The sequence below is a fragment of the Natator depressus genome, chromosome 4, assembly GCF_965152275.1.
Source record: "Natator depressus isolate rNatDep1 chromosome 4, rNatDep2.hap1, whole genome shotgun sequence".
NCBI classification, from domain to species: Eukaryota; Metazoa; Chordata; order Testudines; family Cheloniidae; genus Natator; species Natator depressus.
Window position 1 is genome coordinate 134,425,664 of NC_134237.1, and position 15,712 is coordinate 134,441,375.

At 46.9% G+C, this 15,712-nt stretch overlaps 1 protein-coding gene across 1 annotated transcript in view; it reads left to right on the plus strand.

Moving 5' to 3' along the window:
- The first annotated feature begins 1,329 nt into the window (after positions 1 to 1,329).
- LOC141986891 (kyphoscoliosis peptidase-like) overlaps positions 1,330 to 15,712 on the plus strand; it is a 28,775-nt gene continuing 14,392 nt past the window's right edge. Inside the window, exons 1-6 of the mRNA XM_074951940.1 lie at positions 1,330 to 1,402; positions 4,300 to 4,356; positions 8,280 to 8,947; positions 11,884 to 12,001; positions 12,248 to 12,365; positions 12,839 to 13,030. Of these exons, the coding sequence (XP_074808041.1) occupies positions 4,350 to 4,356; positions 8,280 to 8,947; positions 11,884 to 12,001; positions 12,248 to 12,365; positions 12,839 to 13,030 (1,103 nt within the window). The 5' untranslated portion in view covers positions 1,330 to 1,402; positions 4,300 to 4,349. The remainder of the gene's footprint in view (positions 1,403 to 4,299; positions 4,357 to 8,279; positions 8,948 to 11,883; positions 12,002 to 12,247; positions 12,366 to 12,838; positions 13,031 to 15,712) is intronic.

Below are 15,712 nucleotides of genomic sequence, written 5' to 3' on the forward strand. Positions count from 1 at the left end.
ATATTAGGAAACACTGTTTCACTAGAGGGGTAGTGAAGCACTGGAATGGGTTCCCTAGGGAGGTGGTGGAGTCTCCATCCTTAGAGGGTTTTAAGGTCAGACTTAACAAAGCCTTGGCTGGGATGATTTAGTTGGGGTTGGTGCTGCTTTGAGCAGGGGGTTGGACTAGATGACCTCCTGAGGTCTCTTCCAACCCTAATAATCTGTGATTCTATGTGTGAACAGGAACAGGGGAAATTATGCCACATAGGATATGCCTGCTGGCGCTGTAAATTTCAGCGAGGGGAGACATACTTGTGCTAGCTCTGATCAAATTAGGATACTAAAATCAGAGTGTAGGCAGTGGGATGGGCTAGCAGCCCTGAGAACGGTCTTCTCTGAGACACGGGGTGTGTATTCAGGCAGCTAGCTACTCATGCTGGTGGGGCAACCCTATTTTTAGTGCACTAGCTCAATCAGAGCTAGCATGTGTGTGTCTCCTTGTGCTGGCAATTACGCTTTAAGTGTAGACCTAGCCTTAGTGAAAGACAGTTAGACAATAATACCAATAAAGCGTATCCATGCCCAGAGATGCCAGGGCGTCGTCCTGAGATAGTATTTGCATTACAATAGTACCTAGCAGCTCCAGTCATGTACCCCATTGTGGTCAGCGCTGTACAAACACAGAACAGACAGCCCGCCCCTTCCCCAAAGAACTAAGAATCTAAAGAGAAGTCATTTCACTCCCCACCTCTGGAACTGTTAGTCCTGCTGCTACAGTGGGTATTCTTGGCTGAACGCCCCTTCCCTGCAAGGAGCAAGATGGGCTGGAATGAAACTAGGTCCCTCCCAGGGTGAGATTGCGATGACTAGAGGAAGATATAGGGTTTGCAAACAGAGGCTGGGGGTAAGGGTGGGGGTTTGGGTGGGGGGAAGAAAAGGCAGCATGATCCTCATTTTCAAACCCCTGCCCCCCGGAGAAAAACGAAACTCCCATCCATCCATTTTCTTTTTCTCCCCCCGAACGCGCCCCCTCCATAGCCTACTTGTTTCTCCCCTTAGCGATTCTAAAGAGCTGGCTGGGGAGAGGAGGCAAACACTGCCTTTGCAGGTGCTGGCTGCTGCTGTGAAAAAGTACCTTCTCTCTCACACTAGAAGGGCTTTCTATATAAATATGGGTATAAACACACTCTGGCCAATCGCTGTGCAGAACTCTCAGGCCCTCTGGCGTGCTCGCAGCTTGCCCAGTGCCCGCCGTGTTCCCCAGTTCTTTGTATTATTTTTAGCTCAGTTGGCACTGGCAAGGTGCAGACGAGAACAGCCCAGGCCTGATAAGAAGCATTTAAAAGGGATCTGTGAACCACCAGCATTTGCCTGACCTTGGCAGACCGCAGCGAGACAGGGACACATAGCAACTAGGGAGGTAAGTAAAACCAACTATTGCTAAACCTCGGCTTCCACCTATGACTGCAGCACGCTTGCCTGTCCTCAAGGAGCAGGACGTGGCTATTTAGCACATAGTATTTGAAGAAAAACGGGCAGAGGCCAGACTTGCTCATGGTCATTGATTGAGCGTAAGGCTGGGCTCTCAGGCGCTGTTCTATATTTGTTTTCTAAGCTATGTTAGTCGGTGCTGTCATTCTGACACAAACTAATTCCCACGGCACAAGGGGCGGATGGCTGCAGCTTGACGTTTCGCATTTCAGCTGCTTTCTTCATTGACCTATCACTCCACACACTAACCTCAAGTTCTCTGCATCCCAGTGGGTTTCTCTTCTGCTCACAGACTGGCCAAGGGCCTGCCCCATCCAAGAGCTCACCGGTACTCCACGGTCAGCCAGTCATTGAGAGATGGCAGGGGCTCTGCCTCCTTGCCTGAGCTATGGGAGTGTCTGAAGGTTTTTCCTTTGGGTATGTACACGTATAAGCTGTCTCAGCTATGACCCATTTTGTGACACAGAGCAAATACAGAAACAGCAAATACATCGAGTTGCCCCCTAGCTGCGAGGGGGTTGTTATAGGCTCTCTGAGTGACTTTCCAGGCATCGGACTGATTGTCCTGGGAACCGAGTCATAGAAATGGAAAAGATCTGTAGGTCCTCTCCCTTCTCCCTCAAGGTCCTGTCAACCCCCAGCTCAGGTACAGCGTGAGCAGCAGCAGTGCAAGCTTTCCCAGCAGGGCCCCAGGAACACAGTTTGGTCCTGATTGCTGGGGGAAGAGTCATTGCTGTTTCCAGCCTCCTGGCAGGGCTGCCTGTAAGGGAGCCAGCTAGCGCTGCTTGGGGTGGCGAGTCTTTGGGAGGTGGACACCTGTGCCCCTCCACACTGGCTAGATGCCCCAAGGCAAATGGCAAAGCCATTCTAGCTCTGTGATTCCTTTACCTACAAGCAAGGCTACTGCCTCCCCAGGCAGGAAACGGGAAAGCCCTGCCTGTGGTTTTTGAAGCTTCAAGACTGAGCCCCTGGCCGTGAGCCAAAAGATAACGCAACCGGCTTTTCCTCCCTATTGAAGGGGAGGAGGTTTGCCGGAGTTATTTTTCAAATTCAAATAGCAGCCCATCCCCTTAGAACCCAGCCTTATCTCCAGAGCTGGGGGCACGTTTCTATGCAACAGACTTCATATTCATACCAGTATTTCAGTGTTATTCCGTCCACAGCTGGAGCAGGAGAAAGGCCATTTGTAGTGACTGGTTAAACGGGCATCTGCAGTGACTGGGTGTAGAAAGAGGCTATCCTGGAGAGAGTCCAGCGGAGGGCAACGAAAATAATTAGGGGGCTGGGGCACATGACTTACGAGGAGAGGCTGAGGGAACTGGGCTTATTTAGTCTGCAGAAGAGAGAAGTGAGGGGGGATTTGATGGCAGCCTTCAACTGCCTGAAAGGGGGGTTCCAAAGAGGATGGAGCTCAGCTGTTCTCCGTGGTGGCAGATGACAGAACAAGGAGCAATGGTCTCAAGTTGCAGTGGGGGAGGTCTAGGTTGGATATTAGGAAAAACTATTTCACTAGGAGGGTGGTGGAGCACTGGAATGGGTTACATAGGAAGGTGGTGGAATCTCCATCCTTAGAGGTTTTTAAAGCCTGGCATGACAAAGCCTTGGCTGGGATGATTTAGTTGGGGTTGGTCCTGCTTTGAGCTGGGGATTGGACTAGATGACCTCCTGAGGTCTCTTCCAACCCTAATCCTCTATGATTCTATGGAGGCTGCCAGCCTGTCAAAGGCAACAGGGCTACAGCATGTCACTTGTCAAGAAGGAGGTTGCATGTCACTTTCCAACAGCCACTAACATAAATGATCCCACCACTGACAACAGTTTCTTGTATGTTGCTATGTGCTCGCTGGAACAAATGCTTTACGAGCAGCACATTGCAGGCACCGGGACACTACATTCACCAGGAACCATGGTGAAGAATCAAAACAGCAGCTTGTCCCGCTTCTGGGAACTTGAGCTGGCCTAGAATTTGTCAACTCAACTTTTTTTTTTTATTATTTCGGTCAGAAAATGCAAATTTGTTGAAACCAAAACTTTTTGCAGAAATGTATCTGTTTGGGCAAAACTTTTGCTGGGAGAATTTCTGGTCAAAACAGAGAGACAGAGAGCGAGAGGGTTAGGGTACTTGCTGGGCTATTGTTGGATGAGAGGGTCTGTCTGTAGCTACAGAATTTTTGGTTCATAGGCTGAACTGAGGAATTGAAGGAAAAATTGGGGGGTCAAACAAAACCTGTTTGGGGGTTTTTTTTAAACCTTTTTAAAATAAAAGTGAAGTTTGGAAAATTGGAAACAAAGCGTTTGGCAACAATAATTTGAAAAGGATTCAATTGAAATCTCTTCTCACTCTCACTTTTTTAAATTGAAACAATTAGTTACATTTGATTCAAATTTGTGAAATGGTTCAATCAATCTGAATCTGCCTTTTGGGGTGAAAAAGTTCTGTTTAAAAATTTCGCAGCTCTAGGTCAATCTGTCAGTCTCTAGTGTTTTTTTCGCTTTTTTTTTTTGTTTGTTTTTTTTAAAAGGTCTCATTTTTGTTCTGCATCGGAACAAAACCAAATTCTGAAATCTTCACATATTTTGCAAAACGGAATTCTTGTTTTCCAGCCGGCCCTATTGGGAACCGATGACAAAGCTGGTCCAAGACACAATTCACCTAGCCATAAGGAATCCCCACAATTCTTGCTGCTGGCTCTCAGGCTGTACAAGTACAGAATGATATCATTTCACAATGACAGCACTCCAGCGTCTCCCAGGTCAGCCTAGTGACTGTACAAAGTAGATAAGAACAAGAGTGTTACTCATATAATTCTAATTCCCTCTTCTCAGGGGGAGTGATCCTGTGAAATGCTGAGTGTCCTCAGTGCCACCTGGTCTCAATGAGAGGTAAGGCTGCTCAGCACCTAATTGTTATTTATTATTTGTACTACCATGGCACCTAAAGGTCCCAACCCAAGATCAGGGCTTCATTGTTCCAAGCACCGCACAAATGCGTAGTGAGAGAGAGAGAGAGAGAGACCTTGCTCTAAAGAGCTTATAGTCTAACCGGACAAGCCAAGATCATGCCGCAGGTCAGAGCTGGGATTGGAACCCAGTCTCCAGCTATCTAGGCCAGTGCTTTACCCCCAAAGCCACGCTGCCTCCTCTACCTTGTGGGAACTAGTACAGAGAGAGCAAGCTGAGAAAGATTGGGCTTATTTTGCTGTGAGTTCATTGCCAAGTTGACAACTGGTGATTGTCACTGTACCTGCTAGCTAGCCAAGGCCAAAGTTTCAGAACTGGTCTCTCTGGCTCTCACTCATCAACCTGCATACCAACCTGTATTTCCAGGCGCTAGCTGGTGCATACAGACTGAACCACTAGCTGCTTCCGTTTACGCTACAAATGAGCGAACAGGTGGGCACGAAAAATTTGCCTGTGTACGTTTAGAAGCTGGGCTGCAGCCAGCTTTAGAGGCAATCCTAAAGTAAATCTAGACCATGTGGTGTCTTCAGGCTGTGGGGTCAACCCATAAGCTGAATGGTTCTGCTCTTGGCAAACCCTCTATGAGAGGTTGCGTCATAGAGAGCTCCTCAGAGCATCATACACTGAACCATTACTGTAAAGCACCTACATAGGGAAGAGTGCAACTAGCTAATAAAATGGCAGCTACTATGAAGGTGGTGGGGAAGTATCCTACTAACATGAAAGGGGATTCTCAATGGCTGAGATGCACATTGAAAAGGCTGAAAGAAGGTGTAAATCACACCCATTTGGGCTCCTCTGGGAGCTCACATTTGCTGCCCTTGGCCCAGTTCATGGGCAGGCAAATTAAGTGTAAGGGACAGCGTTGTATCCTTCAGGAGGGTATTAGATTATTATGTATATTGCACTAACACCTAGAACAGGTGTCTCTCATTCGTGGTCTCCCCCATCTGGTGGTGGGATGCAGTCTGTGCACGCCCTGCGCACCAGAGCCACAGAGTTCCAGACAGGGAGCATCCTGATTCTCTACCCGTGGAGCTAAGGGGAAGTCTCTCCTTGGCCAAACCAGCAGGAGCTGCACCACGCTTGTCTCGCATGCAAGACCCTCTTTGCAAGTCTTGCTGTGATGGCCAGACACCTCACTCACCCACCAGTGGAGCTGCCTTAGCAGGCCGGGGAAAGAATCACCCCTTTAAAGCAGACAGCAGGGTAGCACAGCGATGACTGACGTGTCACTTCATTGGAAGAGTCAGGCAAGAGTTGGAGTAGTTGCTGAAAATCCACTCTGCCTCTGCATGCAAGGAGCCGGAGGGATCCGGCGAGTGACACTTCTGGGCTGCACTGTGAGTGCTTCACAGCATGACATGCTTTTTGCATTTTACAAACAGTCACTTTGTTATTAAAAACCAGAAACAAACCGAACCTAATAACAAGCAGCACTTGGCAGCCTTCCCCAGTCACGGAGGGAAGTAGAGCTGGGGCAAGAGGGGATTTTTCAGTTCACTGCCAAAGCCCCCCCACAAATGGTTTGGGGTCAAATTGGGAATGAAATTTTTCAGCAATTTTGGTGAATCGAAGAACTGGGAAAAAATAATGTGGGTCAAACTAAACCGTTGGATTCAGTTTTGTCAAAATGAAACCAGACAAAACACTTTGTTTCTATTCTGACCATTTTTAAAGGGTTTTGACGATTTTAATAAACCAGGAGGAAGGTTTGAAAGGGAAAGAATGGAAAAATCAAAAGGTTCCATTTCAAAAGTGTCAGAATTTGTTTCAGAATTTTTTTATTTTGTTTTTTGGTTGTTGTTTTTTTTACACAAATTTGACGGAACTGACACGAAGTCGCAAAGTGTCTTGGTGTTGCTGCATGTTTCGCTGACATTTCCCCCCCCCCCCCGCCTCCAGCACCAGTGGGAAGGCTTAAAGCGCACAGGAACAAGTTCTGGGAGTGCTTTCCCATCTATGGGATTAACCCACTGTGACGAAGTGGGAATGTTCTTAATGGTTTCTCTGAACACTGTGTGGGTGCCTCAGTTTCCCCTAGGCATTTCTTCAGTATCTAGGTGGTGGGAAAAGGGTGGTGTGATTGTTGCAGAGCCTGAGAGGGCCAGTGTGAAGCTGTCTGCACAGAGAATGGCTGACACCCTGTCTCCTGGCAACTGATGGCCTGGGCCCCTCCCCTGCAAAGGTGCCAACTGAAGGGGTTGGAGAACAAAGAGATCAGGTGGCCTCCTGGACTGGGAAAGATAAAAGCCAGAGGAGGGGCTGGAGAGTTTCAGTTTGGAGCTGGCTGGGGAAAGAGAGGGAGGTCCAGACCCGGTGTCTGGCCTCCCGGGTCCCAAGATGGACCTGACTGAGGGGTCCTGTTTCCTATACCTACAAGCTCTGTTTTGGACTGTGCTCCTGTTGTCTAATAAACCTTCTGTTTTACTGGCTGGCTGAGAGTCATGTCTGACTGCGGAGTTGGGGTGCAGGGCCCTCTGGCTTCCCCAGGAGCCCTGCCTGTGCAGGCTCACCGCGGGAAGCGCACAGTGTAAAAAGGGGATGCTGAAGGCTCTGAGGTCAGACCCAGGAAGGTCGAAGCCATGTAAGCTTCTTGCCCTGGAGACAGTCTTCTCACAGAGAGGAGGCATGCTCCCCCAGAGTCCTGACTGGCTTCGTATGGAGTAGTTCCAGAGCATTGCCCGGTGACTCCGTGACATCCACCTATCCTGTGAGTCTGGGGTCAGGCCATTCATTCCACTCCCCAACCCACACCCCTGTCCCCCTTCCAGCCGTAAGCAGTAACAGAAAACAAAACCAATATATTAAACCAAAATGTGATGGAGCAAGAGGTAATGCTGTTCTACAGATACCAAGTAGCTTAATGAAACTGAAGGCATCAAATAAACTTTTGTGGGATAATTTTCACACCTGGGTGTCAAAATACCCATTTCAGGCACTCAAGTGTTAATTGCATGGAGTACTGGCTTGGCTCAGCCCGGCTCTAACATAGGGGGATGTACCAAATTATTATTCTAATATTACAGAGGGGAAACTGAGACACGACTATGCCCAAGAACACATACGGAGACACTGTTAGAGCCAGGAACAGATCCCAGCCCTGGATGGGAGCCACAACGTCCAATAAGCTTAAATACCTCTATCAATTTCCCTTTGACTCTTTCTTCCCAGCTAAATTTCCCTGGTTTGACATCCTTAAAAATTGTCCTGTGCCTGGAAATAGCTTTGCAATAGACTGTGGGGTGATTCCAGCTCACCTTTGCTCTTCTCTTACCGGCGGGAACCTTCAGTGCTGTGGGTTGCAGCTCCAAAGCATCAAATACAGAGTGACTCTACTTACACAGGCTGGTGATGCTGAGTAAATATTTCCTTTGAACAGGAATAATAGAATCATAGAATATCAGGGTTGGAAGGGACCTCAGGAGATCATCTAGTCCAACCCCCTGCTCAAAGAAGGACCGATCCCTAATTAAATCATCCCAGCCAGGGCTTTGTCAAGTCTGACCTTAAAAACTTCTAAGGAAGGAGATTCCACCACCTCCCTAGGTAACGCATTCCAGTGTTTCACCACCCTCCTAGTGAAAAAGTTTTTCCTAATATCCAACCTAAATCTCCCCCACTGCAACTTGAGACCATTACTCCTTGTCCTGTCATCCACTACCACTGAGAATAGTCTAGATCCATCCTCTTTGGAACCACCTTTCAGGTAGTTGAAAGCAGCTATCAGATCTCCCCTCATTCTTCTCTTCTGTAGACTAAACAATCCCAGTTCCCACAGCCTCTCCTCGTAAGTCATGTGTTCCAGTCCCCTAATCATTTTTGTTTCTACCTTTCCTTCACAGACCTTCACAGTTACTCCACCGAACTGCCATCTGGACAAATGAAGATGGACTGCGACTCTGGCAAGTCATTCAAACCCCAGGGTGTCAAACTGAGCAAATCTATGTCCACCATTTGCTCTTCCTCAAGTAATGCCAACTGCCATGAAAGCCACCCCATGCAAGGCCCTGCGAGGCAAGCTCAGGGTAGGAACCACAGTAAAAAACTGTCCCCGTCCCCAGATATCATGTCAGCTGCCTCTAGAGAGAGTCAAATGTCAGACTTCTATAATGGCAATGTGGCCCTGGGGTGCCCCTCTGACGCCTCGGAGAAGCTCCACCAAAGGGTTGCCAAGGAGAGCAGATGGAATGGGGAGACCACTCCGAAGGAAATCATGGCAACAAAGAGAATAGCCAATGCCCCCATGGATTCTCCCATCAAGCGTACTTTCCTGTTTGGGGAAAACAAAATTGACAACGGCCGCAAGATGACCCTGAAGAAATCTACTGTCCATAAGCCGCCTGAGAAGGGTTGTTCTCCGCTAGCTGTTTCCAGAGAAGGGCCAGATGGCTTGACAGGAGAGACACAGGCATGGTCCAGCGTGACCCAGAGAAAGAAAAGGCGAGACCTTTTCCCAGACTCAAAGGTTTTCAGCCACATAGACGCTCATGTTCTGCGTGTGAGCGAGCAGGTAGGTACTGTAGGCACAAGCTTCCTCCAAGGTCTATATCGATATTGTTAATGAGAAACCAGCCTTTTAATGCTTTGGCTAATCATGAGCCTGCTTTCTGCCTTATGAGTTGAGAGAAAAATCACAGCGGGAGGCTGCTGTTGGCATGAACAAATGGCTTTCCTCGCCAGCAGAATTAAAAGAAGGGCCAAGGCGTGTGGCCTTGCGTCAGCCTAAGATGCAAACACACTTATTGCTCATAACAGGTTCTTTCGCTGAGACAGCTACATAAGAAATTGTATTGAGTTGGTGAAGTATGCACAGATGTATTAGCTTTGCTTAGTACAGACAAGTACAATTGAAATCGTAAGCAAAGATTACACAAAGAGTAGAATAAATATAACCCCCTGGATCATACATATGTACAGATAATTCCCCCCCAGTCGATATATTTACAGCCACGTGCATACTTACAACTTTATGGTGACCATTAGAGACAAAGACGAACAAAATAGGAAATGGAGATCACCACAAGAGGGCTTGTTCATATTCCGCCATTCAGTTGACCCTGGTGTCCCAACCAGGGGTTGGTCTGACCGTCTTTTCCTTATATCCCTCCCACATCTGGGAGAATATTTGGTTTAGGTCTCAGCCCTTTGCCCAGGTTTAGTATTGCAGGACCATAATCAGGGGTACGGCTGCTAACAAAAGCTATTTGTGTCACTTCATTTCCAATAGTTTTGATACGTGAATGTGGTTTCTCTGTGGTTACATGTACCAAAAAAAAAAACCCCAAAAACCCCTAGAGGTCTGTTATTTCAAGCTTAAACTGCCCTTTTGTGGTTTACTTGATTATCACAAGATGCCTATTGCTAACTGTTATAATGCACTTCAAGCTAACTATCTAGGCCTCATGCTTTGCAAAGCCTTTCACAAATCTTTTTACATTTGCTTTCCATGTTAAAATGAGTTAAGATAGTAAAATTAGTAGAGCTGTAATTTAATATGCATTAACACAGGCTATAATTTAAGTTTGCACCCTAAAATCAGGTCGGGGTTAGAGGTCAACAGGTGACTAGTTGGCTGGGGTGCCCACCTGAGACACCTCAGAGGGGCCTATTCTCCAGAAAAAACACTGAGTACTCTGAAAACCAGGTCCCTTTTAAGGTGTCAGGTAAGGCACCCAAAACCAGCCACATCTGGAAATCTTGGTCCCAGTTGACTTGAGCCAAGAAGAGTCTCCTTTAGAGACTGGTAGTCAGGCTCATGCTGTATTGAGTAGTTCATGCCATGACTGTTAAGTCTGGGGCAAAGCTTAAGGAGATCCCATGTGATAAGATGAGGCAGCAAATAGTTGTGCTTAGGTAATTGGAGCTAGAGAGCCAGTGACTTTCTTGTCTAGAAAAGAGAGAGTGAGAGAGAGCACCAGAGACAACCCCAGGGTCTGTCTGTGTCCAGCAGCTGCAATACAGAATCCCTTTTCTATCCAATACACCTGAGTCCTGCTCATTCTCAACCATGAGGCATTCTACTGGATCCTCTTTCCAGGCCAACCACTGGACAGACAATCAGAAGCTCATAAACTCTAAACTGGGTGTAAGATTCAAGCCAGCTCCCTGACACATCTCACCACATGAGGTTTGGAGAGTGGGGCTCTATAAGGTCTAAAGTTTAACTGCAGTTGTGGAATGATACATGTTTGACTGTGTAAGAGGTCCAGGGATTGGCACACAAACAAATTATTACCTACGCTAAACACCACCAGGTTAGCCTCAAGACCTCCATAATGTGTCAAAGATCCAACAGTTTAATTGGCAACCTTTTGTTACTTACGCACCAAATGTTAAGTAGAGAGAAGGCAAAAGTTCAATTATTTACTCGGCACTGAAAGTAATTGCTCTCCCTGTTCTGTAGAAATCTGTCATTCATACCCAGCCGCAGGCTAACATCGCTTGGGATTTGGAGGCAATTAGTTTTGTCTCCATGCAAGCTTTGCTTCAGGACCATGGAGATTACCTCATATGCTACAACGGAGCTTGGGAGAGACGGAGGCAACAGCAAAAAACATAGTAAAGGCACCCCTGGGAATAGAGAGCTGTACAAACCACCCACCTGCTTATTTAAAATACTGAATGTACTGCAATCTGGTGCACTTTGTCATTTTCCCCTCTTCGCAATTATTATTGTGAATGCTGACAATAGTAAAGCAACTATCTGCATTGCAGATGTGCGTGGGTCCAGTGCGTTCTGCCGGTGAGGGATCGCCGCTGTTCAGGCCCAGGTCTTCTCTGGGGTCAGGAACTGCCTCCACCTCTCCCCACATGCCAACCTAGAGGACAGCTCCCCAGAACGAGCTTCTCTCCGCAAGAGACCCAACAGGGAGCCCTTGAATTTTAGGCTCAAAGCCAAATCAGGCCTTAAGCCAGCTGGGAGCAGTGCCGTTGACCTCAGCGGGGCTATTTGCACACATAAGGGTTTCTCCTGTGAGTCAGGCTTTGTGGGGGGTTGGGGGGTTGGGAGGAGGGAACCCAGTCACTCAATCCAGAGTGGTCAAGTGGAGCCACTGGACCTGTTTACCTAGCACCTAGAAACTGTGGCCCAGATTCTCAGCTGTGCCCAGTAACTACAGAAATGATCAGAAGCAGGGACTGCCTAGGAGCTGCTTGCAGATGCCCATTTCTGGGATCTGTTCTAGCCAGCTCTGGCCCAAGTGGAGTTTAGAGCAACCTCGGGGCTGCTCCATGCCGCATGATGACTCACTCATGCTGTGTGAATCCCCAGCTAGCAAGTTCTAGCCATGTTCTGACCCTTTCACACCAAGGGACGATGCAAAGGGACCAGCACTTACAAGTGAGTCTGGCCCTACCGTGAGCACCATACAAAATGACAGACATTAATGCATGTTTTGGCTCGTGATACACATTCAAGTTGCTCACATAAAATCCTGTCCTTGCCAGATAAAATCAAAGCCGGCTTTGCCGTCAGTCCAGACCATTGTTCAGCTGATTACTGATGAGGCCCAAAGCAAACTGGAGACCGTGCGAGCAATATGGATGTGGCTGTGTCACAATATCCGTGAGTACGTTTTTCATTTCAGCTCGACCCATAGTAGGGTGATTTGTCTAGATTGAGGAGGATGGTCATTAGGAAGTAGCCTAGGCCTTGGGAGTCCCAGGCTTGATTCACCAGAAAATTTGCTAGTGGTACCCCAATTTACACCAGCTGAGGATCTGTCCTCAAGGCTCTTTACCAATTCTTCTTTCATCTGGGGAGTTGCCAGGGCCTCTGGATAATGGTTGTGGTTTCATTTCCTCCTCCCAGGATATGATGTGGATGGCTTCTTAGGGTTATCTCAGAAGATCCATACCCCAGAACAGGTCCGGCAAACTGGAAGAGGCGTGTGCTCCGGTTATGCCCATTTATGCCGAGAAATGTGCAGGTATAAATTAACCGTGGTCTTACCTTCCCACCAACACAGTGAGAGTGGCTGGCACTGCTGGAAAAAACATGTTATGTGTTTATTTCCATGCTACATTACGTCCGTTCACAGGGTGCCCTGCTCTCTCCTGGAGACTTGACTTTTGTTCTTTCTTGTTTTTGTCAAGCTCTTATTCCAAAATAAAAGTCATTCTGTCTCAATGAACTGTGACCTAGGCAAAGAACAAAGAAAGAATTGGGAAGGTCATTGCTGATCCTCAGAGCTAGCAAGCTCCACTAAGGGGCTATTAAAGTAATGGAGGTGCAGGCCCTGAGCTCAACAGCAACCATATGACCATAAACATCCTGGAAAGGAGACTACAGAAGTCTGAGCTATCATGTCATCTGGGTGGCCAGCAGTTAATTAAGCACCAGCTCTGAGTGGTTTCCAGCCTAATCTGTGCTTTCCTACCATGAATGTTCCCATCCTTACAGGGAGGCAGGTGTGAGCTGCATTGAAGTGTCGGGCTACGGGAGAGGTACCGGATACCAACAAGGGCAAAATTGCCAACAAAAGAAATCCAACCACATGTGGAATGCAGTTCAGCTGGAAGGACAGTGGTACCTGCTGGATGCATGCTGGGGTGCAGGCACTGTGGATGCAGAGAAGAGATTGTTTATACCCAGGTGAGACACTGACCCCTCCATAACCTCTCGTTTCTCATTTCCAAACATAAAGAAAGCCACTTATTTGGGATGTGACTAAATTAGCCGTTCTCAGCCTTTCCATACTGTGACTCCATGTTACAACAGAAAAAAGGTCCACGGTCCCCACCCTTCCTCTCATCTAGTCCTCAAGAAAGGGATGGTAACTGCAAATCCCTGAAACCTGAACACAGACCTTACCCCCAGGAATCACCAGGCCCCCCCGGTTGACACCCCATGGCCTAGAACACTGGAGAGACACTTTTATTTAATACTGTACATGTAAATCAGTAAGTCCTATACATGAACCACCTGGGCTCATTCTACGGCGATCTGTGGATCACAGCAGGAAATTCGGAATCAGTATTTCTGGATGCTATCCCTGCCTCACCTTGCCCATATAACTTCCCACAGCATTCCGCATAGAGAATCATGAGCTAGATCCCACAGCATTCAAAACAATGGATGTTTTGCAATTGACTTGAACAGAAGGAGAATCGAACCCTGTATGGGGATGGACAGGGATGGCATATAGAGGTGGATTCATTTTGGAATCCATCTCTAAGCCACTAAAGAAGATGAAGCTAGTTTCCTCCTTCCACCCACAAATCATTCTAAAATAGATGCTGCATGTATGGATTTGCACCCCGTGGTTGGAGTGCCTTGTGGACCTAAAGATTTGATCCAAAGCCTATTAAAATTGCCACACTGATTTCAATGAGATTTGGATCAAGCCATAGGTGGGAATCTAACCAAATACTACAACCCACTTTGAAACACAATATTGGGCATCTGGCAGGTGAAAATCTGAAAAGTTAGGACCAGAATGCATGTTTTTATTTCAAATGCAGTTTTGAAAGTCATGCTTTTGTAAATACAGATTTTTAAATAATAGTCAAATAATACCTTTTCTCCCACCCTGAGTTTTTGATTAAAAATGTGTCAGCATGTAAGTAATTAATCTCCAGTTCCACAGCCATTTTATTATTATGAGGCTCTAGACAGAATTGCTGGCGGTTTCTCAGCCCATTCTGACGAGGTAAATAATGACTGAGTCAAAATTATTTATCAAATCTGATAATATTCCATTAGACATTAGAAACTTGACTTTTTTCTACTCTACTGCTGCATAATGAAGGCATTGGCCACTGGCAATTCTTTTCCTTGGAACAACTTCTGAATAGTATCAGCTTGTTCGGGTTGTTTTTGAAGAGTGGAGAGGGAAAGAGTGGAACAGACAGCTTTTGTCTCAGGGAACAGGCAAATGATAACTGCTCCCTCTGGGTTCAGTCCAAAGCTGACTGGAAGTAGTAGGCATTGGTCCAGTTGGTTAAGTCCTGATGAACCTATCCTGTATGGTGATGAGTGCCCTCAACGCCTGTTGAAGTCAATGGAAGTAGAGGGCCCTCAGCAAATCACAGGATCAGACCCTAACCTGAGTGCTAGGCCCGCTCTGCTTTTTAATACTGATTCCAAATCTCCTGCCATGACTCAAAGGTCACAGTAGAATGAGTCAAGTTGGATGATGTACAGGCGTTATTTGTTCATTTGGTTCTGCTTCTACAAAGGCATAACAGTGAGGACGATCAACCGTTGGAGTGACTTAAAACCAAGACGGGACGTCTTACTAAAATATCTGATCAAGCTCAACCATAAGTAGTGGGGCTTGTTGCAGGTATCAGTGGATAAAATTCAATGCCCTGTATTGTGCCGAAGGTCAGAATGGATGATCATAAACAGTCTCTTCTGGCCTTGGAATCTAGGCATTCTGCTTTCAGCACTAGGCATCTCAATATGGGTATAATTATCCATGAATAAATTTAGGCTGCAAGTCAGAAGAAGGTTTCTAACCATCAGAAGAGTGAGGTTCTGGAGCAGCCCCCCAAAAGGAGGAATGCGGGCAAGAAATCTAAGTGCTTTAAGATGGAGCTTGGTAAATTTATGAATGAGATAATGTGAAGGGATTGCTTGCATAGCAGGGGACTGGACTCAGTGGGCCAGGAGGTCCTTTCCAATCCCATGTTCTTAGTACTAGAAAGATACAGACAAAACTTGTGTTGGGAGAGCAGCACCACAAATGACTAAGCGGCCAGAAGAACTGGTTTGTGAGGAAAAATTAAAGGAACAAAACACATATAGCGTGGTTGAGTGACAACAATTAAGCAGGAGGATTAAGATAACTGCTTCAATACCTGAAGGGTGATAAAACCCTAAATGGAGAGGAATTGTTTAAGGTAGTTCATGGAGGTATGGGAAAAAAACTTCTGGACAGCGAGATCTTATGGACTGTGGAAGAAAATATCATAGAAGCCCCCCCCAAGCCCCACTGTACTGTCCAAGGGAACTGAACAAGATGACTTCATGAGCCCAGAGGTGACTCTCTCACATGTATGATTCCATGGTATTATACTTAGCCAAGGTACAAAAAAGATTTTATTGGGGGCCTGCAAAGATTTTTCAGAGTTAATGTACCAGATGGGTGTGAAAGGCAATCTGAAGCTGAGGCCGAAGGTCACAAATTCTAGTGGGGCCTCTGGAGAGAACTTATGGAGGAAATGGGTTCAGAATGATGAGGCGATGAAAGGCCAAAGCCCTGGATTCTGAATTTAAGCCCAGAAAGCAGCATGATCCTACACACGTTCCAGATGACGTTACATGTCTGTG